General features: G+C 46.4%; 1 protein-coding gene and 1 pseudogene across 1 annotated transcript; one reads left to right on the plus strand and one right to left on the minus strand.

The window, feature by feature from the left end:
• Nucleotides 1–3,623: 3,623 nt before the first annotated feature.
• LOC124671688 lies at nucleotides 3,624–6,621 on the minus strand (annotated as a pseudogene).
• Nucleotides 6,622–24,594: 17,973 nt separating this feature from the next.
• Nucleotides 24,595–25,271, plus strand: LOC124671699 (the record flags this gene model as incomplete). Its single annotated transcript, XM_047208044.1, has 2 exons — nucleotides 24,595–24,735; nucleotides 24,850–25,271. Coding segments are annotated over 2 exons (357 nt in total), but the record flags the coding sequence as incomplete, so codon positions are not given.
• Between the last annotated feature and the right edge of the window lie 341 nt (nucleotides 25,272–25,612).

Raw genomic sequence — 25,612 nt, forward strand, 5'->3', positions numbered from 1 at the left:
TCTCCCATCAATGACCGTCAGGGGGTTCTGGAAAACCATAACGGCCTCTACGCCTTCCATGAAATATCCTTATCTCTTGAACCTCAACGTCGAGTCCTATTCCCTTTGTCTTACGATGCCTAGTTTGTCCGAGACTTGATCATCGGTATCTTTTATACCTAGTTCGATTTTATTATCGACAAACATATTAACTCATTTTTGTGATGTCATATCCTCGTGACCTAGTCACACGCTTGCGGGCTTCGTAGATATAATATCACATAGTGGGTCCAGAGTATCTATTCGTCACGTGGATGGACAAATCCCGCTCTTGACACATGCGTCTCAACCCATCCCTTTGGAATACCCGAGAAACACCTTTATGATTGCCCTGTTAGGGTGTGACGGTTGTCAAAGCATCCTCCGGTGACGTGATTAGATATGGCCTCATGGTCTAAAGATTAGGATACATCGTTTCTCAAGTACCGCAGTATTAAACTTTGTGACTGGATCACATTGCAATACATGTCATTCATCCAACGACATGACTCCATTATTAGTTCACCTTGGTGTCCATGATCATGTAACCTTGGTCATCTATTTTACTTGGGACGTGGGATTTTTTACATAACAAGTGTGTACTATTGTTTCCGCTTAATACAGTTATAGCATGGCATAAAATTTATTATGAACATTACATATATGACAATAAAATATCTTTATTTATTTGCCTCTAGGGCACATATCCAACAAGCCTACCTTGGATTATGGCATGTTTTTCGTGGCCGCCTCATTCTTTATGCTCGCATTGACGTGTCGCTATTGGCGTTCCGTAGTGGAGTACTTCTGCCATAAGAGGATGGCCTCCCACTCGTCTTCTGACAACCCTGTCAGCTTCGTCTTCGGCGTTGCCTGCCTGCGTGGCTTGACAAAGGCGCCATTCGCCCCCTTCGGCGCACTCGTACCTTTCAGCGGCATGGCGGCGAGGGAGATCGTCTTGGTTGGTGGAGACGGCTTGGGCAGGAGAAATGAAAGGAAAGAGTACCACCGGGTCGGGGTAATAAAATGGAAGGGTAAAATGAAATCAAATATAATTGGATGTGCCAATGAAAGGGTGGCCCGCCTCTATCTACCCGCCTTGTCGCTCGTGTCCGGCGCGGTCGGAGATGGCCTAGGAACACCGGATAGGCCGCTAGATGCCAATTTCAGTCTGGCGCGTCCAATAGCCCTTTGAGGCACGGTTTGCGGGACGTGGGTGGGATGCTCTAAACCCTTATCATTAGCGAGGGAGACGTCGTGCATCCGAGGGTGAGGGCATGGCAGTGCATGGAGGGTGCTAAGTTAATCCGCGGTGCAGAGTAGGTCGGGACGACTTATTTGGTCCCGAGAAGGGAGACCTGGTGCGCCATCAAGCTTGCTGCATGCTGGCTGGGTCGCGCGGAGAACACCTCGATCGGCCTCGGCGGGCGGCAGCTGCCGTGCATCAATGGCGCAGTAAAGTGCGGTGGGGAGGGCGGCCGGCCCGGTGAGCTAGCGCTGCGCGGCGCCAGGCTGCGCGCACGTACGGCCGCCACATAGGGAGCGGGCGCCCCTGATCCGTCTCAGCCCCCCTCCCGATCAAACCTACGTACGTACAACCTTGTTGTATTGCGCTGCGAGCTGCTGTGGTGGCGGCCGGCGCAGCCAACCACCGTATTAAAGCGCTGGCGCGGCCGCCGCCGTTGGGAGCATCGCCGATGATGATCGATCAGCTAGCTAGCACGGCAACGGCGGCGGGGATAGATCCATCGATGTGTGAGAGTGTGACGCCGGCCGCCCACGCACGCACCTTTACACATGCGCACACGCCGTGAGGTCTACGTGCACGAAATGAGTTGGTTCCCACGACACGACGGCCAACCCCAAGCAGCTGGATCAGTTGTATACAAACCCGGGTACTACGTTGCAGGTAGCCAGCCAGCGACAGCATGTATAGGTACTCTATGTAGTACGTGCTACGTGGTACACTGGTACTAGCAGACCCTCCCTCCCACATCTCTCCCGTGGGCGACGAGAGGGAACCTAGCCGCCACTCCGCCACCCGGTCCTCATCACCTCCCCTCATCTTCCCCCTCTTCTCGCTTCCGCCGGACGGCGCCAGGGTCCTCCTCCCTCGCTCGAGGTTCTCGGCGTGGGCCGAGGGCTCCGCCTTGGTGCGCGCCGCATTGGACGAGGGTGGGCCATGTTGTTCCGGTGTTTTCAGGGGTTCCCGTACACCTAGGAACCTAGTCAACCTACCCCACCCCTTGTCCATCTGTGGTTGGGGTGCTACATCCATGCCACAGGCCTAGATCCGGCAACCACTTGGTAGTCTCATTTAGGGCACTGTGGGTTTAACTTACGGAGATGGTCTGCTCGTCATACCTCGTGGTCCGGGTGCTAATTGGCCGCCTCGACCTCTCCCATCTGATCTAGTGGTCTTGATGTGCTCATGCCAGCCACTCAACAGGTGCGAGGTCTTGGATTTCGGGGTGGCGTCCTATGAAGGAGGACCGTGTGGTCGTCCCTACGACAACGACATGGCGGTGGTGATGGTCTCTTTCCTTGGCTAGGTGACTGATAGGGAGCGGACGGCGAGAGATCTTGGTGTTGACAGCGCTTCGGATTTGATAGCTACCACATAGCGTGTTGAGGCGTCACTCGGGTTTGTGAGGGGTCCGAGATACCAGAGCGGTACAAAGGTTTTACCAGAAGAAAAGCCTAGCGCTTCGACGCCAATGACGACGAGATCTGGGAGAAGACCGTTGACCGTCTGGCTCTCGACGGTGACGGCTTGATGTGTCGATACCTTGTTGAGGGCGTTGTCGTGGAGCTCCGGTTTACCTCGGTTTTGTTTCGGTGGCAAGTTCGGTTCTCCTTTTTTTTTTTTTTGACCTTTGATCTATGCGTCCTCATCATATAGTACACTAGGAGTCATAACCACACGAGAGTAGGGGCCCGGAAAAGCAAGCGAGGCAAAGAGCGCATCATCCAGCTTTACCAGATCTCTTTCCTTTCCATTTATAACCGAAATGAATGTTCATTCAAAGCTTTACATTGATGGAGAGAAGTCAATACCCGAACCATGCATTTCATCCCCCGTCCCCCTGCCCCTGCAACACACACTACCACGGGCGCTGGGGAAAGGGACAAGCTTAGCATTGGTGCGTTCTTGACTCCCTCGATATCAGATCAAATCCAATCAAAGGCGTCTTCTTCGTCTCCATGATGATATCACCACCATGAACGTTGAACGACGCATATGCATGCAATGCATGAACGAAAAATGCCTAATTTAAGCAAAATCCTGTAAATTATCTTCTAAAGCAAAAAAAAATTCAAAGATGAACGAACGAATCCTAAGCATGCATGTAAGAGATGTTTGTTGTGGTGGAGATGATGGATGCAATGGGTGGACGGCTGGATGGATGGATGCCATGCATAGAGCTAGAGATGCAGCAGCAGCAGCAGCAGGTGGAGTCCATGAATGCGAGCATTCAACGCGCCAACGAACTCATCTCCCGTCTCCCTCGGAAGCAGACTACTCCGATTAGCCACTCTAGCTCTCATGCAAGATTGGATGGATGGATGGGTGAGCTACTACCGACCGAGCGCGCGAGCTTAGCTCAACCGCAGTTGAGCGCGTTCCTGAGGTTCCGCACGGTGTTGTTGATGAGCTCGCTGACGGTGGCGATGGACTCGGCGTTGAGCTTGGACGACGGCAGGCTGCTCACCAGGATCTGGAACGCCACCGTGACCACGGACCCGGCGACCTGGCCGCCGGCGCTGGTGGACGCCCCGCCGCCGGCACCCGAGCGGCCGTCGGGCCAGATGGTGAACCCCGACGGCAGCAGCGGGATGCCCGACGGGTCCTCGCCGCTCATCACCACGTTCGCCGCCGGGATGTCGATGGGCGAGTACACCACCAGCGACCCCGACGCGTCCGTGCAGCTCTCCTGCACCACCAGCATGCTGTTCTGGCTCGACTGCAGGCCCTACGTTCAAACAGTTCATTCAAACCGTCAGATCATACCGCGCGCGCGCGGCAGGAGGAATTATGAAAGGGCCATCAACACAAATGCTAGTCTTAATTAGTGGAGCAATTCGATTCGATTCGAAATCATGGATGGATGGTGCAATTGATTACTCACCCGCAGCAACGAGATGCAGTTCCCGGGGTTGGCGCCGTTGGGGATGCGCGACACCTCCTGGACCTGATTGCCGTGCGTCAGGACGTCCCACTGTACTCCGGAGCGCAGCAATGGCGAGACATACACATGGCATCAATGGCGTCAGTACATACTGTATATATGGACAATGTACATACTGTATATATGGACAATGTACATAGTGTAGAGAGAACCGGCCGGGACCTGGCTGCGCGTGCTCTCGTCGCGGACGAAGGCGAAGATGTGGTCGCTGGCGACGGGGAGCCAGACGGAGGTGGCCGCGCTCAGCACCACGCCGTTGGGCTGCCCTGGGTCGCCGTTGCGGTGCATGGACACGCGCACGCACACGTCGTTGCCGGCGGTGCCCGCCATGTGCGTCCACTGGTGGTGCTGCGACGCCGTCATGCTCGCGCAGAAGCTGCTCACCATGCGCTGCGACAGCTTCATCATGCTCCGTCGACCTTCAGCCGTCACTGCACATCCATCTCGATCATAAGCCTCAAAAGTAAAACCAATGGTAGCTGCTGGGGTTTAAGGACAAACACGTACCTCCGGCAATGTCGGCGTGCATCCCGCCGAGGGACGAGAGGAAGCGCAGCGCTCGCACGCGCGCTGCAGCGAGCCGAGCCACCGCTGCGCGCCGAACGCGGCGCCTGTCTGCACGATGTCACGGAACAGGGGGCCGATCGACACCTTGTCCTCTATCTCCATGTGTTCGACCCAGGTCACCTGCGAACACAGAAGAAAAACACACAAGTGTCAGAACAACACATAATTGATTTGACGCTCCTATCGTGTGAGAGTCGATCGTGGATTCGTGTCTGACCTTGGAATAACCATTGGCCATGTCCGCGATGAGGCAGCCCGACGGGAGCCGGCGGGAGCGCGGCGGCGCGCCGAAGTGGACGTCGCGCTGCATGTCGGCGGAGACGTCGGCGATGGCCCACAGGCCCTGGTCGATCTGCCGGCAGTAGCGGAGGAAGCTGAGCTCGCGGGTCGGCAGCACCGGCGTCATGATGTGCAGCTCCTCGTACATCTGCACGCAACCATTAGATCGATGGCTCATTGTAAACGCGACTAACAAGAAACAATTTAAGGAGCTAGCTAGTTGATTATACCAGGATGAGAGACTCGCTCCTCCCGTTGACGCCATTCACCAGGACGTCAACGGTGCGCGCGTTGCACACGATGCTCGGGAAGAACTCCATCCAATTGCTCTGTGGATCAGCAGCAAACAGTCACGGGTCAGAATTGAAGGCGCACGTCGTTGTAGCAATCTATCATACGGTTAGAAGGGAGTCATCACCGTGTCCATGAAGACTTCGACGAGGGCGGCGGCGGTCATGCACACGAGCGCCGAATCCCGGGAGCCCTCGACGCGGAGGTCGGCGGCGCGGAAGGAGCTTCCGGGCTTGGAGAAGATGTTGTCGTAGGTCTCCACGTTGAGGATCTCCCGGCCGTCGCCGCCTGGGATCTTGACCCAGACGTGGTCACCGGCCTGCGCGAGGCGGATCACCTCGTCCATGGCGCGCGTGGCCATGCCGGCCATAGCCGGGCGCTCCATTTCAGTCACGGGCGGCGGCAGGTGGAACTGCGGCATCTCCGACGAGGAGGCGGCCCCGCTGAGGAGGTCGAGGTCCAGATTCGGCCCGCCGAGGCCGAGCCCATGGTGGTGATGGTGGTGCCCGCCGCCCATGGAGAGGTCCAGCGAGGAGGCGCTCATCTGCGGCATGCCCTGCGGCATCTGCGTGTAGGGGCGGCCGAGGAACTTGGAGGTGAGGCTGGCGACGCGGTCGAGCTCCTCCTTGAGGCGCGCGTTCTCCATGCGCAGCTTCTGCTCGTCGAAGTAGTCCTCGGCGACGGGCGGGCCGCCGCAGGTGGGGCAGATGACGTTCTTGAGCGCCTCCCGCATGGCGATATTCTCGCACCGGATCTTGTCATTCTCCGCGCGGAGGAAGCAGTTGTCCGCCCGCTCGTGCTGCGCCTGCGCCATGCGTCGCCATGCCATCGAGAATCAAGATTCCATTCCATCACACACACGCATACAGGCCAAAGAAACGATTGGGAAACATGGAAGAGGATAATTCATTTGAGCAATCAAGAAAATTACCTTCATCTGGGTGCGGCGGTTCTGGAACCAGAACTTGATCTGCCGGGCCTCCAGGCCGAGCTCCCGGCTGAGCTGCGCGCGCTGGTTCTCATCGGGATGGGGACACTCCTTGAACATCCTGCATAAACATCACCATTAATCACCATGATCCATCACGACAACCCAGCATCATTAAGATGAAGAACACGCGCGCCGCAAGAAAACAAAGAAAAGAAGAAATGGAGTAGGAGCGTACGCCTCGAGCGTCTGAATCTGGCGCGGTGTGTGGCGGTGGTAGCGCTTGCGGCGCTGCTGCTGCTGCTGCTGGCTCTCGGAGCCGCCCTCCTGGTCATCCCCGAAATCCATGGCCACCAACCTCTCCCGAAGTACGGGAAGAAGAAGAGGAGGAGGAAGAAAGGGAGGAGAGATCTTCGCACTGTGCTGTGGCCTAGCTCCCCGGCAGGCTCCTATATTTATACACCGGCGGAGTAGTAACGCCCCAAGTCGAAGATCAGCGGCGCAAAACGGGAAATATTCGGCGAAATCTTGGTGTTTGGGCAATCCTTGCAGCTTGTTTCCTTGTATAGCCCGCGCTCATCCCTCGGCCATCCTTCCGCAAGGAAACGGACGGTTTGACCACCCTCGCCAGCCTACTGATCTTGGCTGCTTGTTGCTCGTCGAGAGAGAGAGAGCCAGCGGCGGCAGCGGGCGGACAGCAGTGGCGTGGTACTGGACTAGTAACCGGTGCGAGCGAATTAAGAGACGACGATTTTAAACACGGCGCCCGACGATTTCTCTCTCTCTATACTCTACTAGACTCTGCCTCTCTGCTGGGTTTCGACGGGAACAGCTGGAGCCATTTAAGGCCAAACGGGTCGGGTCCGCAAATGCATTGCTCCTGCTCGACGCCTCTCCTCAGGACCAAACTCGGATATTTCTGGCATTTGGACTTACATATGGAAATTGTTGAGCGATATGGAAATTCTTCAACAACCTTCATAATACCTGGTAGTACTCTAAATATATGTTCATCTAATAATAGCCAATACTTATTGCTAGATATTATTAACTTTGGACTCTAGCTTTACTACCACAAATGCATGGCAATATTGTGCAGGTTAATATGTGTACACTAGAGTTTTTTCCTACTCATTGTTATCTTTATTTTTTCTCTTTCCTCCATGAATACTTCAGCTGACTCCTCGCGCATATATTTAACAATGTTTTATATTAGCATGTTTAATGTATATATTGATCGATAATTTTTGCTGGAGCGAAAGAATGTACATTCTGCCGCGGTGCACAATATTGTGTTGGTTAATTGCATGACGATTCTTACGTAATAACGTTGTCTTGACTTTGTGTCTCCCTGGAGTATGTGTTAACATTAGTATATGCTTGATTATCAATCATTTTTGTGCTTTCAATTGTGTGGGGTGACATTCACTTTGACTTAATTTATGTGAATTATTATTTTTACGTAAGCTAGTGTTATTTCAATTAACTGTTGTCGTTGTTCACTCTGAATAATTTTCAAAGTTATCGTTGATAACAATAATATGTAGTATGAACAGTCTTACATAATAATGTTTGTGAACTATAATGTGTAAATGTTATGATTGGCAATTAAAATTAAAAATGGCGTGTTATTATTTGTTTTTCATTAAATATCTACGCAATTTTGTTCGGGAAGAATGGTTCTTTCTAGAATGTAAGTGTGCAATTTTAAGTTTAGCGTGCTTAATTTATTTATATTCAAGGCAGCGCCAAGTAACTCTTCAATATTACCATGAAATACTTGCATTTCTGTTTTAATAAATGAGGAAATCTTATTTCTACCGAGTTAACATGCTATTTTAGAATTTAAAAAATCTTTCGCAATATACACTACGGTATTAAATAATTAATTGGTACTAACAATAGCACATTTAGTACATTGGTTGTAATACAAAGCAATGACATTACTAGACAAAGTCATTCCATTACTATGCACTACCTTTATATTCTTTTTTGTGATATTAGACCATGTAATGTGTACATGATATATGGTGTTCAATACAATTCATATAAAATTTGAATCTTGTGAGAAGCTTATAAATGTGCAGCTAAGATACCAAACCATATAATCTATAATTATATTGCCTACAATATTCCAGAATGTAAATGTACAACTTTAAGTTTAGCGTGCTAAATTTATTTATATCCGACGCAACGCCAAGTAATTCTTCAATATTACCATGAAATACTTGTAGTAGTTCTATTTTAATAAATGAGGAAAACTTATTGCTATCAAGTTAACATGCTATTTTAGATTTATTGTAGAATTACAACAAATCTTTCACAATGGACACTACGGTATTAAATAATGAATCGGTACTAACAATAGCACATTTAGTACATTGCTTGTAATACAAGCTAGCATCGATATTATTAGGCAAAGTCATTCCATTACTGTGCACTGCCTTTATATTGTTCTTGTGATATTAGACCATGTAATGTGTACACGATATACATTGTTCAATACATTTCATATAAAAATTTGAAGCTTGTGAGAAGCTTATAAGTGTGGAGTTAAGATACTAATCCATATAACCTATAATTATATTGAGTAGAGTTTACAAAACACTCTAGATTAGCTCCTTTGTACCCATTCAAATGGGTTTGGATGCAAACAAAAGAGGACTGTCTAAAGTTAGACTCGAGTACGGTTATATGTCTTATGTTCTTTCTTTGCCCATCCATTAAAGACCCCAAATATATTCCGACTATGTTATTGCACCTTTTATTAAAAGGTAATACAACCATTCTAATCAATTCGTATACTTTAGGATAAAATTAATAGGAATTAGTTACCTTCCACTTATGCATCGATTTGAAATCAAGGAATCTTAATGGTGGATCATTATCATCCTCATCATAAGAAAAGTTGGATAACAGTGACCGACCTATTACTGTGAGCAGTATCACATATAATTAGGATAGATATGGTAGTTTGTTATTTTTAGAGTATCATTTACTCCCTTTATTTGGATATAAAATATGCTCATATATTTGGTAAGGTTCAATATATGTTAGCATTTTAATAATGGGTTTTTGTTTTGCTTGAAACTCAGGTTTGATTTGATTTCTAACATGTATCGGAGATAACTATGCGGTAAGACCGCATTTCTTCAAATATGTATGTAAGTGCTAATTCTAAACTAGTATATTATTTTTTCTAACTACTTGTCGGAGACACATTAGGTTGAGATACAATATTCTTTCTTCATCCAATATTATACATCCTTAGGCCATTAAACTACAATAAACATAAGAGCTAAAGTATATACATAAGAAAACAATCATTTTCCTCTTGTAAAAAGTTTTCGCACTTTCTCTTCACAAAGAACATACAACATGCATGTAAAATTTGATCTCATGTCTTCATATACTAAATGATAAAATGTGATTGGAAAAGGTATGCAATACAAAGGAATATATGTAGACTTTCTTTGTTACTTGACCTCCTTGTGGTATTTAAGTTCTATGGATGTCATTATTCATGTCTATCTAGTGTAGTATCCTCCGATTATATGGTTTTTAGTGCAAAACTTATTGTAGAATGAACCAATAATGTTCAAACTAATATTTATTTGGTTGGCAAGAGGGGGTATTTATTTACGCATACACACACAACTATTCTGGGTAGTACTCACATAAATACTACTACCAAACACAAGGGTGTTGGAAATATAGGCTAGAGGCAATGATGTGATGATCATATTTCTCCATGTATTTATGAGTTATTTATATTGTCCTTGAACCTTTCTCGATTTTTTTGTCCTTGAACATCAATACTGATAGGTATCAACAAGTATGTGACTAGGTTGTGAGCCTATGTGTTGTATGACCATTGTTATAACGGCCTAACTTGATAAGGTTATGTTGACACATGTCATGGAGTAAAGATGCTAACCTTGTGGATGGAGATCACCAAGATGGATAGTTCATTTTAAGACCGGATGATGTTTGTAATTTGTGAGCCTCAAGTCAAATGTATACTTTTTGTCCTAGACTTGATATCTTCTCATGTTCACCATATGTGATTCGACTTGCTTAGAACATCTCATATGCTACTCCATAATTGGGTATTTATAAAATTAGACATCAGGAATGTCGTGAACCATGTTGCGAGCCATGGTTGACAATGATGGGGTTTGTTTGTCCAGGTTCAAGAGATTGCACCCTCTCAATCGATCAAAATCAGAAATCATGGCCATGTAATGTGACTTGGGCTGAGAGATTGGGATATGTATCATGAGTCCGGTAAGGGAGGTAGAGCTACCAATAAGGATGAAAGTACTCGCCTTGAGATCGATAACATATATCATGTGACAACACTAATGTTTCAGAATATACACTACAAAGGTTTGTCGGAATGAGTTTGCGGACACTTGAGGTTTGGCACGTTCTAGGAGCATCTACAAGCTATCGGTTTGAGTTCCGGAAACTCATGGATCAAGTAGTGCACGCAGAGCCACATGTCCCGATTTGGAGGAACCTAAAGTTATGTTCATGTGTTTGTGAACATGACGCGTCACATGCTTAAGGGATATGAACCTACATGGACAGGGTATGAGCGGACTTTAAGGTATACATTCAGTATGTCTATATAAGTGAAGAATCTCAAGCTAGAAATGGTTGCACGACATAGCCATCTCTAACCCCATGCCTAGATCAATATATATAGTAATTTGTAGCCCCATACCTAGATCAATTGACCTATCAATTTGCCAATGTTGTTCCTCCTTGTGCATATGAATACCTTTGATTCGTAGCACCTACGACGTCGGATGAACCATACGAAGGATCCACGAGAAGGAGCGGGCAGTATGACAATAGTTACATCAATGCATAGCCCTCGCTCTACTTCCACTATGAGTGTGTATCTAGTGCTAATCTCATGATCTATAATAACAACCCAACATTTAATCATGTGTTAGAAAATTTAATTTGTGCTACCATAGCATAACATGTTCCCCAACGAAGGGTTCCAAAATTGAGATAAAAAAGTAAACATAGTTTCGTATGAAACTCCCATCAACACAATATAAAATTTCACTTCAAGCTATTTTTTGGTTTAAATATAAAAATATCTATGCTATTTTGTTGACTAAATATATGCTCCAAAAAAATAGTTTGTGAGACATCAAACTGTGTGTTTCATTTACAAGGATGGAGGTTATTTGGATTGATGATATCGACTTGTCAAACACATATATTACGTGTGATCCAAGAATTAAGTAGAAAAATGCAACTTTCTATGATCATTCAAACAAACTAAAAATTCAATATGCAAAAGTTATTTTACTAGTGAATCAAACCCCAAGGTTTAGTCACAACCTTACCCTTATGAGGAACCGAGTGGAAGAATAATAATGCACTATGCAAACTCAAATGCATGTTTCATATTTTTTTCATCAATGCATTTAAGAAGTACAAAGCTTGTCAAACATGGAAGGTAAGTATCCACTAATAACATATGAGTAACCCAACGACACACATTTCCGTTACATCGATAGTGGCAACAACTTGATAATAGCCTTGCATGTGCAAACTGTAATGGCATGCGAAGTGTCATTGTTAGAATTTGGTAGATAACTACGGTTTCACTGCGGGGTAACTATATGTTCCTCTAACGACATACATTAATGAATTTATTGTTCCAAGCAATGGGAGTGTACATACAACTAACACATGGACAAAAATCTTGATGGCATATGTTGGTATTTACAGTTGGCGCTAACATCAAAATATAATTTAGTAGCAAAGTGTTATTTTGGTAATTCAATCTCTCTCTCTCTCTCTCTCTCTCTCTCTCTTTCTCTCTCTCTCTCAACATGATTCTATTTTGAATGTGGGAGCTTATGCATGTCATGATAGATATTAACTTTAGACGGTCAGCAATGTTGTGTAGGTTAATACTGGTACGATGTTTGTATTACTCCCTCCGATCCATAGTAAGTGTCCAACTTTTATCTCAACATAATCCAAATTTGAACTAAAGTCCTCGCACTTATTATGAATCAGAGGGAGAACTATAAATCCATGTCCGGAAAGTACAATGTTAGTGGGATAGTGAATTGATGAAATGCTACATTCTTATAGATTTTTACCTTTCCACGTTTATGTAATTTTATTAGAGCAGATTCCTAAAACATAAATATATAGTTTTTGTACGCTAGTATGTCGACTGTGTATTGACTGACACTCGCAGTTGCTATAGAAAACTACTTGAGATTGTGTCACGGTTCATAAATTGTGGTTGTTAATTTACATGACAAAGTTATGAATCAACGGAACAGTCTTGATGATGGTATAACATATACATGGATAATTAATATGGTATTCCTCTTGGCTCATTGTATAGTAGTTCATTCATGCAAGAAGGCTAGTTTTGTGTGTGATTTGATGATAGCATGCTTGGTCTATATTAATGCATGATGTATATGTGAATCATTTGGTTTTAACTTGATTTATGGATTATTTTTTTGTAAAAGCAAGTGTATAATGTTGATTAATTATATTTGCTTCATCTGGAGGATAATTGTGCAATTTATCACATGGACAAGATCTTTGCACGGTATAATTAGTACGATACTTCTTACATAATTATATGAGCATATTTCAAATATTATAGCTCATAAATGTTATAATGTACCGCAAAAACATTAGCCCCCTTCTTTTTAGCTTCTGCTGCTAGAGAAGCTAGCTTTTGGAAAATTGTGGGAAGAATATGTGGTGGGGAGAAACTGAAAGAAGCTGACTCCTTGTATTTTTTTTGGCTTCTGGGAATTTAGCTTGTTTGATGTGTTGGGTTAAGAAATGTCTGTAACGCCCCTAAATTTTGTATGCGACCTAAATAATTCATTACATGCCACTAAAATTTCCTGAGTGATTGAGAAATTACAATAACAGCAACTACTTAGGCAACTAAACTTTCTGCAATACTCTGTCGTAGCGATCGCCACGCTATCATAAGAACATGAAGCATTTCCACCGACATAAGATGCTCTATCCTCGTGGATATATGATCCTCGCTCAATCCTATCAAAGTGACCATCATATAGCTTACTATCACGAACGAAGTTATGCAAACACATGCATGGGGTGATGATCTTCGCCTGCGTCTCTGGCTCAGGGTAAAATGGTATAGCAAGCAAAATGCACCACTTCATCTTCAGAACACCAAATGCTCTTTCAATACCATTTCTTAGAGATGAATGTGGATGGTTGAATTTTTCTTGCATGTTCTGTGGAGGTGCACCTTGGAATTACGGAACATGGTAAAGTTGCTCTTTGAATGGGGCGAGATAACCAGTTCTATTGGGATATCCAGAGTCGACAATATAGTATTTTCCTGCGAGTAGTAAAAACAACATGACATAATCATAACATATATGTGCACATTTTTGTGTACGTAATACATATGCAAAAGGATTACCATGAGGAGGATGTGGATAATTGGTGAATCTAGGGCGAGCATCAGTCCATACACGTGTATCATGAGCAAATCCAGGCCATCCAGGAACAGCAAATGTGAACCTCAAGTCGAAATTGCATATTGCAAGAACATTATGACTTGTATAGCCTTTTTTGTTGGTGTATTTTATCTTGTCCTTCTCAGCAACTAAGACAGGAATATGTGTTCCATTAATTGCTCCAATGGCATCTTTGAAATGGGTCCAAAATCTTGGTTGTCTAAGTTTTTCATGTACGTCGGTGAAAGTAGCATCATGGGGTCTAATGTAATCACCCGCCATATGGTCCACATAGTCTAAAACCTCATTAAACTTTTTGCTGACAGTAGAAACACTACGCTCAAAACGGTCGGCTGCCTGACCGTTGGACTTAGATGCCCCCAACATCCACAAAAATAGAGCTAGTGATTCTATATAGACATCTGAGAAATTGAATGCAAGTCATATGTATCAACAAGAGTATCATGTAACATTCTGAAAACTGACCTCCTCATCCTAAAACACCTGTAGAATTTCTTATTTTCATCGTGAAGCTGAAATCGTCTTTAATCATCATTTATTTTGACCCTTCTTTTGAGCTTGAGCTGTTGTGGACCGCGAATCTGCCCCAGAAGCTAAAAAGAAGGGGCCATTGAAGGGTTGTTTTCCGTATTATTCATTCTATGTCCATGTGTTAGTATGGTTGTTTTCTGTAACATGGACATATACTTTAGTGATAGCATAACTAGAATGTGTTTTTATATCACTAAGTAATTATTAGGATTCCTCCAAAATTGTTGTGTTGAAGCATACAAAACAAATATGAACAAAGATTCAAGTGGATCATCATTAGAGTGCACTGCGACCTTGGTTAGTTCAATCAAATGATCTAAAATTCCAAAGGCACACCACCTTTTGATAAGCATATATAATATTGCAAATTTATAGTGTTGTATTGTTAGCACTAGATAATACCCATGTACTAAATTAATAAAATCAACATATTATAACCTACCTATTATGTAATTCTAGAACTTTAAGTTAGATATGGTAAAATATTTTCTTAACTATAATTTAACTCATTTAAAATATGTATGTGGATATTTAATTTACTCATCTACATGGAATATTTGAATTGAACAAGACTTTAAATTTTTCTTTACGTTCCTTTGGGTGATCAAAATTTTATAAATACATTCCTTCCTCAAGCAACCCTAGAACAATCAAACCGAAATTCACATGTACGTGTTTCCGACGCACTTAGCATATTTATCTTGTATGTGCACTAGCTTCAGTAATATACTGTTTAAATATGCAGTAGCAAAGGTTTCCAACTTTTGGATTGCTACATAGTTACAAAAAAAACTCGTAGCATTGATACACACTAAGACTACTCGAGATTTATGGTAGAAGCAAAATACATAATGATTATAGCGCCTATGGAGTAAAATCTAGAATAGATCTAAACAGCCTCGAGGTATAAATGAAGATGATTTTTATCTGCCCCCTCTCTCTGTTCCGCCGCCATCACATCAAAAAAATAGGTCAAAATAAATGATGATTAAAGACGAAGTTCACACGTGAAGGAGGGTGGAGAGGTGGAACATAAGGTCTAGGTGGCACTCATAGGTGGCATGCTTTTCCACCTAAGGATCAAGTGCCCCAATGTGTCCTTCCTCTCGTTGTATCGCTTTTTCTCAAAGAAATCCTTTTTATTTTGTATTTCTTTATTTCCATGAAGTTTCATCATCAGTGATAAAAATTCAATATGTTCGGCGTTATCGAGGAGGGGCGGCGGTCTGTTTGGCTGGAGTTGTTGATGGGATGAGAGAGAGAGAGAGAGAATCTGACGTGTGAACCTCCAAAAAAACGCATAAAGACCTAGAATTAGAACTTCTAACGACTATCAGCCCCTACCATTTTTGTGAAGCCACGGCATCATGAAACTAAACCTACTTGCTAGAAACTGCATTAGTTAGGGTAAACTGGTCGATTGGTCCTTTTTGAAAAGTTTTATGTTGGGTTGTTGGTTATTTCGAATAAAATCTAATGATGGTTTTTGGTGTGACACATCCGAAATGTGGTGGTTTGATGCTAGGAAGGATGGAGTAGTTCACATCGGGTTAACTCCCTTATTTTCAAATAAATCGATGGTCCTTTAGCATGTGCTATTGGCCTGAGGTTATTAACGAGTAGTAAACTGATGCAAATATCCTCGTAACAGATAATCATTTGATCAAGATTTTATTTACAAGAAGAATCTGAATCTATTATAGTTCACAAGAAGTACAAAAAACACACTAAACATAACAAAAAAAAATACATCGATGCTCTTGTGTCACTTAACGACAACTACTGCCGTCAGAACTAGTTGCCGCCGACGCGCCATTGTGGCCGCTCCCTTACTAGAGCGGCCTGACATTGTTGATGACAGACGTTAAGTCTTTTGACACCAAATATGTAACACACGTAGACTGAACGAGATCTGCCACTCTATGGATGCGGCGAGCAAATGATTCCCTGCTCTCCTCACACCCGCGAGATGGCTGCCAGTGAGGCGGACGAGGAGACGGCGGGTATACCTTATTCTTGTCTCGCACAACGCCACCATAATGTCGTTGCCGGTTTACTAGTCTCTAACTTTAGATACCTTACTACAACGTTGAGCCCATATCCAAGGTACCTTCCCTGTTTCGCTGCCGGAGAGGCAAGTTGAGGAGACGAAGAAGATGGTGGTAGCCGCTAGGGCGGAACCCTAGGTCGACGCCTTTCTTCTTTGAGGGCACGATGGGTATTCGATCAACCTCCTGACTATCCAATGCAATGAAAAATCACCACCAAGAGATGGCAACGAAAATGTATATTCAAAACGAAACATATGGTGGCTCGTTGGTAATGGTCTCACGGTTGGGTGAGTCCAGAAATCCACAACTGGTCTGACCACTCCAAAGCTTCATCCGCCCTGTTTCGCCCTCTTAAGTCTGCGCGTTTCTTGTGGGCAAGGCCAATTTCCTATTCGCTATTTGGGTATTCCGATTCATTATTGAAGACTTACAATGGCTCAATGGAAGATTGTGGAAGAAAGATTACAAAAACGTCTTAGTAGTTGGAAATGTAAATTGCTGTCCCCTGGGAGGAAGATTGGTACTCATTAATTCGGTACTGACAAATATGGTACTGTATATGTTATCATTCTTTCTCCTGCCGAAAGGAATTCTGCATAAACTCGATTATTATCGATCCAGATTCTTTTGGCACGGGGATAGTGAGAAAAAGAAGTACCGACTGGTTAAATGGAGTATAGTTTGTAGTCCCAAAGATCAAGGCGGACTCGGAGTTCACGACCTGGAGGTCAAGAATTCAGCTCTGCTGGGTAAATGGCTTTTTAAGCTTCTTACCGAGGATGGGATTTGGCAAACTATTCTTCGAAGAAAGTATATTGGCTCGAAGACGCTATCCCAAGTGGTTTGGAAACCTGGGGATTCTCACTTTTGGGCTGGTCTCATGGCGACGAAGAATATCTTCTTTCGACATGGTACTTTCTCCATTAAGAATGGAGCATAGATACGGTTCTGGGAAGATGTTTGGTTAGACAATGCTTCCCTAAGTGAACAGTATCCTGCTTTGTATAGTATTGTTCGTCGCAAAGGTGATACCATTGCCACAGTAATGGCTACTTCACCCCCGAATGTGACGTTCAGACGGGTTTTGCTTGGACAAAGGCTACTGGCATGGAATGATCTAGTTCAACGATTGGGAGACATTCACTTATCGCCTGAACCGGATGAATTTAGATGGAATCTTCATGCAGATGGCACTTTCTCAGTCAAAACTTTATACAATGTGATCCTTCATTCTAATATACCAGTTGATAATAATAAGAAAATTTGGAAGATGAAGATACCATTAAAAATTAAAAAATTTGGATGGTACCTTCGTCGAGGAGTTATTCTTACCAAAGATAATCTTGTTAAGCGGAATTGGCACGGAAGTTCACGGTGTGTTTTCTATCATCATGATGAAACCATCAAACACCTTTTCTTCCAGTGCAGTTTTGCGAGATCTATATGGTCAGTCATCCAAGTAGCGTCTACCCGACTAGTGTGGCAAATGTCTTTGGCAATTGGTTTCACGGTATCGATTCAAGGTTTAAGTTGCTTCTTAGGGTGGGTGCGCTATCAGTTATCTGGGCGCTTTGGCTGAGTAGAAATGACAAGATTTTTAACGATAAAAATTGTTCTTTGTTGCAGGTCATCTACAGATGTACAGGTATTCTCCGTTCGTGGTTACCTCTTCAGCGGGCGGAGAACCGAGACCTATTTACGGAGGTCTGTACACGGTTGAAGGCTACGGCGAGGGATACTTTTTTTCTACATGGGTGGCAGCATAGTCTACGGATTGGAGCTCCACCCTCATTCTAGGCGTTATATGATTCATCGTTTCGATATGTATTTCGCCTATCTTTACATATACTTTGGCTCCAGATACTTGAACGGCTGTACCTGTGTGCATCCTGGTTATGCAGAGGTTGGATGTAATTGCTTTGCATAACTAATAAATCATCCTTTATCGAAAAAGAAGTACCGCGTGAAACTCTGTACGTGAATAAGGTACCTCTTTGTCTGGCGTTCAAAAACATAGGAGCCGTTGTGCAAACCTGCAGCCGTGTTCTATCAATCTGTGTAGGCAGCCACAGATTAGAGTCCAGACACTAGGCTCTCGCATAAGACACCAATGCAATGATGGATGGGGATCTTCTCGATGAGCCGGCCGCCCGGCCGGTGCCCACACAGCGCCATGCCGAGCGGGTGTTTGGGGAAGCAGATATAGCGGTGCTTGGTTGGGTCTTGCAGGACGCGGCAGCCGGTGCAGTGGGCAGCGGAGGCGAAGGAGATGAACATTCTTGCCGTTCCTAGCTAGCCGCCCATCCCCGTCCTCCCAAAATCCGTCTCCGATTTGGCAAGAGGACATGGACACTGGGTAAATGGCGTTTGTCCACATTGCTAGAACCCGACGGCATAGTGCTTGCTCAGAATGGTCACGGGATCTTGGTACCCCTCACCAGATCGCACAAGCTGATGCTAACATGTATACAGAAGCTAAAGATTATTCAGTTTTTGACAAAGATCTACACTGATGCTGCGTTTGCTCGCTGAGATTGGTATCGGGATCTTGGCTACTCCTCGCCGGATCGCACAAGCTGATGCTAACATGACATGTGCAGAGGGTAAAGATGGGCTTGATTACATGGGGGGTAATAATTATTCAGACTGTGAGAACGATCTGAACTGATGTAGCCTAACCTAATCAGAACAGCTCTGCTTAGCCTACATTTTCTTGTCTCCAATAAATAAAACATTCTCCGCTGCAATCAAAAGGTTCGTACGTGGAATAAACTAAGCAGTACATACTCGAATTCACAGCTAACAACAGCATCGTCACAAACAGTGGATCGGAGACTAATGCAAGGCCTGACCGGCTGGCTGGCTGGCTGACCACTCGACGTCAAAGAGAGAATGTCAAATTCCTCGCCTTCCATCCTCACGTAAGCACGGTGGGACCGCGCGCCGATCTCTAGCAGCGCGTCTCGTACACGCGGCGGCACCGAGGCCCAGCCAGCGAAGGATCCATCCAGGGAAGGGAATCCGGCCCACCGCGAGGCTGGAGGGGCCCGCGGCTCATCAAAGATTTTGGTGGGCCTGCGGAAATTCAAGCGAGCGGGGCCCGCGCGGCCGTACCATCTCCGCGTTGAAGTCGTCGTCGTCCCTCGCTCGCTCGCTGGGGGCTCACCGGAGGGATCCCGTCCACGCACGCAGCACCTGCGTCTTGTCAGATCCAATTCTCGATCTGCTCTACTACCACTTGGTTCTCCACTTCTCCTCTGCCTTACTGCCGTCATCGTCGCTGGCAGCTGCGCCCGCGTCCGCGTCCGTCGGGCCAACGGTACGATGGGCGCTGCGAGCATGGGCGGCGCCAGGGGTATGCCCCTGTATACCAATAGATTTTGGCCCAAACTAAATTTGTATTAGGCCCAAGCAGCCAAGCCCATGGAACATCCAAATCTCCTCGCTCGCTGCCTCCGTTACGTATCGTTCCAACGCTGCCTCCTAGCCTCCGTATCGTTCCAACAGGACAGACAGGACACAGAGGCACAGAGCCAATCCTAGGAGATTGGCGGCTGGGCAGGGCACCACCGCGCCGGCGACGGGCGACCGGCGGCGCCTGCGGCCAGGAGGACTCGGCGACTCGCAGCCTCGTGCCCTCGCAGGTACGAATCCTCTCATCTCTTTCCTCTTCTGCTCTTTCCCATTCCGATTTAGGATTTAGATGTTCATAGTTGTCTATTAAATTCGAAATTACCTGCACTAAATTAGTATTTTGGGTATTTAGGAGAGCAGTAGATTAGTAAACTAGCACTAAAATTAGTAGATAGAAAATCAGAGTAGGCCATTTGTTCTTATCTCAATTTTTCCATTGTTTTGGTTGTTATGTAGATGTATAAAAAGAATGGTGTTGAGCCAGCTGGAAGCAGCATATATGCAATATGAAATAAATCTTCAAAAGCAAAGAAGATAGATGAAACATCCACACCAAATCAGAGTGTTGTTGAATCAAGTGCTTCTCATGATGAGGTTGAGAACAATCTTCAGTTGGCCTAGTGCAAACATCGGATGAAGAACGTGAACCGGACAACAACGCCGGAAACGCAGCCCCAATTATGGAAGATGATTTATCAACTTATGAAGATGATGAAGCAACACATGCAGATTTGTAGACCCTCAAACATGACCCTAGCAAGCAGATTCCCATCTCAAGATATGCTGTCAATGATCAAGATAGAGTAAGAAGGAGATACATTGAGATGGGCCATGCCTACCAAAGAATCACAAGTTTTTTTGTCACTGTAAAGAGTGGAAAAGATCGCCGCTTTTGCCATGTTTGGTTTGCAGAATTTTCATGGATTGAGTATAGTATGGAAAAGGATGCTGCCTTCTATTTTGTTTGCTATTTGTTCAAGGATAAAACAAAATGTCTCGGTGGAGATTCATTTGTGAAGGATGGTTTTAGGAACTGGAACATGAAAAGTAGATTGGTGAGACATGAACGTGGTGTTGGTAGTGCTCATGCTGAAACTCAGGAGAAATTTGATATGTTCTGAAAATTATAGGTGTTTGCTCGTGTTTTTCTTCGCTTTGAGAACAATTTTTTGGCTGGTGGGAATACCCATCAGCATTTTCCTGGCGCCGCCACTGGCTGCGAGGCGGTGACGGCAGGCGCCGTCCGTTCGTGCGTTTGTGCCACCGGGCCGTGGATGTGTCTCTGTTGCTCCTGCTATGCATCATCGCCGGCGCCGGCTGGTTTCTTCCCTTAAATCACTCCGGGCCTCCGGTCTCAAGAACAAAGTGACCTGGGCTGCTTCCGGGCTCCAAAGCTAAGAGCATGTCTAACAGGCTTCATATATTTTCGCCCCTTAAAACGCGAGTAGAGGGCCCTGTATTCAGTTTTCACCGGCCGAAAACTCGGACGAGCTAGCAGAACCTGTATCCCCACCGCCTTGGTCCACTCTAGTGCACGCATCCATCCCCACCTTGCTCCGAGCACGGACCAAGATGGCGTCTTCGATCTCGCTGTAGTTCGCCGTGTGTGGCTTCGGCGTCGACGAAGAACCGGCGGCAGCCGGATCAACCTCAACCACCTCCTCCTCGTCACCATCATCCTCCTCCTCGTCATCAATCTCTTCAACGTTGCACTCCCCATCGAATGCATCGATGCCGGTGTCCAAATTCACCGCGGATTCGTTGAGCATGTCCATGTAGGATGTTGTGGACTCAACATCGAACACCTTGTCTACGTCCATGGTGGGTGGCGGCGGCGCGGGCGGCGCATCGGACGGAACGGAGGGAGGAGGGGTCGTGGCCTTGGAGGGCGGTGGAGGCACGAGGCCGATGCGGCTGATTGCCTTTGTCCGCACCTTGGCCGGCGAGGCGCCCCTCGGCCCGGCCTCCTTGGTCTTCATCCTGCCCCCCTTCTTGGAAGCCAGCGGTGCTTCGGCCGGCGAAGCTGTGGCCGCCGCAGGTGCTTCGAAGAATTGCTTCGGAATCCTCTTCCTCTTCAACGGGATGGTGGCGGAGATCATGGCCGACACGACGCCGGCGTTCGACGGACCTCCGACGGGAATATCAACCACCGCGGCCGAAGGAGGTGCACCGCCGGCGGTAGGCGGCTCTTGCGGACGATCCATGGCAGCGGGATCCGGCCGGGAAGGGCGGGGCGGAGGAGATCGGGCGGCGGCGGTTGGCTTCAGCGAAACCCTTCGCGCGCAGTGGAGTGGACGATACCGGTTTGGCCCTCTATCCCCGCTCCCACCCCGCACAAGTAGGGGTCGAAGACCCGCCCCGTAATCGAAAATAGCAAAAATCGGAGCGGGGGCCATTTTTACGGGGCGTGCTAGACGGCCGGTAGAGCCGAAACCCGTATTCCGGCGGTTATTATACGGGTTTGCCCCTTTTAAGGGGTCTGTTAGACATGCTCTAAGCGATGTGGGTTCGCGGAAATGACGATGAGCCTGTTTGGTTGCTCGTACCGGCTTTTTTTTTGCTTAAAAAGCCAAAATGCAGGTGTTTGGTTATCATTCCCATCAGACTAGACGACTAGGAACACCCAAATTGCCAGCTATCAGCGAGCCAACTGAAAATTTGCACCAACCTCTTGGAAAAGCGTGCATGCCGCAAGCTCACACACATTCCCAAAAATTCAGGGGGAGAAATTTTGGGACCTCTTACCGCTTCCCATCGCTATATATCACCGCGAAATAGCGTGCCACCATTTCCCCATTTGAGTTCTTTGTCCCACCAAGGAGCTTCACCGACAAGCATGTAGGCGGTCTCCTCCATGGGAGAGGACGATGTGATCGACATCTCCTGCATGACCGAGCTTGTGAAAAGAGGTGGCAGTCACAATCACCACTACTTGCACTCGTAATGTCTACCCGCGCCTCTACACTACCATCAGGATGTCGGTGGGTTCAACTTTGATAGTGGCTCTCAGCCACCTCTTCAACACCAGACCTCGAGCTAATGGTTTTGTTCGGGTGGCAGACGACCACGAGGCGCTGTGACTTAGTACCTTCCTGGCCAACCACGAGTAGTTCTGGCTGATGATGGTTGTGATGCATGCATCCATGATGATGATGATATTGGTTGTACACTAGCACTTGATGAAAAGTTATGCCAAGCCAGGTATATTTAGTGAGGTGGTGTATACTAACCCCTCTACTCATTCCTATAAAAATCATACATGCTTATGTTGCTTATAGGTTTAGTAGCTTGTGTTTTGAACTTGGTTTGCATACTTTTGTTTATTATGTTGCATGTCTTCTGTCTTGGTAGAAATACATGTGCTGCGGGAAGATTCTAAGAGTCTGGAACTCATGGAAGGAGTGTTGTAAACAAGTGGTAGGTTACGAGCACAACTTTCATAAAGGGTTTAATACTATAGAGCAGACAGAGAAATGTTACTTATAGGTCTTGCTGAACATTATCGTTGATGACACTCTCTAGGCTTTGCAACCTGTGAGGTGATGATCAAGATTTCTTATCGTCTTGATGATATCCCGAAACCTTGACCATCACCTCACAGGTTCACAATGCCAAGGATACATAAAGTGTTAAAAGTTTATTAAGGGCTCGTTCGTTTATTCCCCGAGAGGCAGGGATTGGCCTGGATTGCGGCCCAATCCCGGTCATCCAGCCCGGCGAGGTAAAATTTCCAGCCCAACAAACTTTCATTCTTCGTTTTTCCCCTACGTATTTCTTGCCCAGCCCTCCCGTCCATTTACATTGACTCGGTCTGGATGGAAATAATCTCCACTCGACCCGTGGAACGATTTCCACGACACGAGAGAGAGCACATCGCACTCTCCTCCACCACCATCCATCGTGTGTTTGCGGGATAACCGAACGCAAACCTTGAGACATGGATTTAGATTAATTAACCGGCAGGGGATTGGATGACAGATATGGATCAACCAAATCCATATCAGGATTAGATCCTTACCGGGATTCAATCCCATGAAACCGAACAAGGCCTAAATGGGATAATCTTAACGAAAATTTCCTAGTAAGGTAAAAACATAGACACCCTAGCCAGGTAACTGATATCACAAATGAATAACTATAGGGAGTAAAAGTGGAAAAAAAAAAACACTGTAAAACGAGCCAGATCTTCCTAGTGTTCCTTGGAATAAGCCTAAATATTCTTCCCAGTAGTTTGCCCAACCAGCCGTAGGCCGTAGTTTGTCATCAGAAGGATCCACCGTGCGCCTTTTCAACAGATCCACCCAAAATCCAATCTACCTCGGTAAACTCGCAGTGGAAGCTAGTAGTAGCCACGACAGTACCAGTCCAATCAAAAAGTAGCCGTTGCCTTTTCCCCCAAATCTCTCAAACTCCCAGCCGAGATCCATAAACAAACAGGATCTTTCCCCTATTACCCGCTCCCGGTTTCAAACCTCAAAAGGAAACGAACCATCCGAAAAGTCTCCTCGTTTCGAATCCGCGGCCGCAATCAGAGGAAATCATCATCAAAGATCCCGAGATCGAGAGAGGGAGATCGAGTTGGAGCAAAAGGGGAATGGTGGAGATCGCCGCGTGTTTCATGGTACTTTGAACTCGAGATCCCTCCCCCTCTTTCCATCTATCTTGCCCCCTCCGCGCGATTGGGTTTCCTTTCTTGCTGTTCTCCTTTTCTTTGTTGATTTTAATTCTGCGCCGTGCTTGCGCGCGTGTAGGATAAGCTTGAGCAGACGACGCCGTTGGCGGTGGCGGCGGTGGTAGCGGCGGCCGCGGAGGATGACGACGAAGATGTGGCCGGGAGCGTCGACGGCGACGAGGTGGAGATGGAGCCCGTGGAGCCCATGCTGGAGCCACCCGACGACGCCGGGCCCGTCGGCTGGCCCATGCCGGACTTCTGCCCTCTCACGGTGAGCGCTCTCGGCTCGCTCCTATGCGATTGGCTTTTGCTAGGGTCTGCGCTTGTGGGTGGAACTTGGAATAATGATCCAACTTGTCTCTGATGTGTTGTTCGATCGTATCAGATCGATGGGGTGGTGAAGGAGTCGTTCTTGGAGGCCCTTCGGAAGCAGGAGGAGGAGGACGCGGAGCAGCCGCCGGGAGAGCCCAAGGCGGCGCCGAGCCCGGACTCGCGGCCGTCGAGCAGCAAGCGCCACCGCGCCGGCACCGCGTCGCCGTCGTCCATGAGCCCGTACCGCAACATGATGCAGGTGTTCCAGCAGTGCAGGCAGGACGCCTGAGACTGGGAGGAACAAAGAGCAAGAGCAAGCGCACAGTACAGTACAGGCCGTGACGTCTCGGCTGACTTCTTTGATTTATCTTTTGTTTATTTACTTCACCTAGAATAATGTTTGATCGATTGGTGTCGTCTGTCGATTCCGCTCAGAAACATTCTACAATCTTGCTCTGGTGTAGCTCGAGGGGATAGCAGTTTTGCTCTTGTGTAAAGATGGGATATACAACAAACCTCACAAGTACATAACGCCTTGATAAATTGTTTCTCATGTTGCTATGATGCTTTGGCCATCTTCCGTTGGTCATTTGCTATACCTTCTGCATACGGTCACAGCAGTGGAAAGTTTAAGCGGGGTAGACAACGGGGGCACGCACAAGATTTCTGTGAAGAAGATAACGTATAACCTTTACGAACTCAACACTTGCATACGGTTGACCATGGATTGCCAGCAGCTAAGAAAAATACCATGTATTGCCAGAGATCAGCCGCAATCACAAAAATAAGATAGACGAACTCAATGCTTGCAGTTAAATTTCTTCCCATGCACCACA

The sequence above is a fragment of the Lolium rigidum genome, chromosome 1 (genome assembly GCF_022539505.1).
Source record: "Lolium rigidum isolate FL_2022 chromosome 1, APGP_CSIRO_Lrig_0.1, whole genome shotgun sequence".
Classification (NCBI taxonomy): Eukaryota; Viridiplantae; Streptophyta; class Magnoliopsida; order Poales; family Poaceae; genus Lolium; species Lolium rigidum.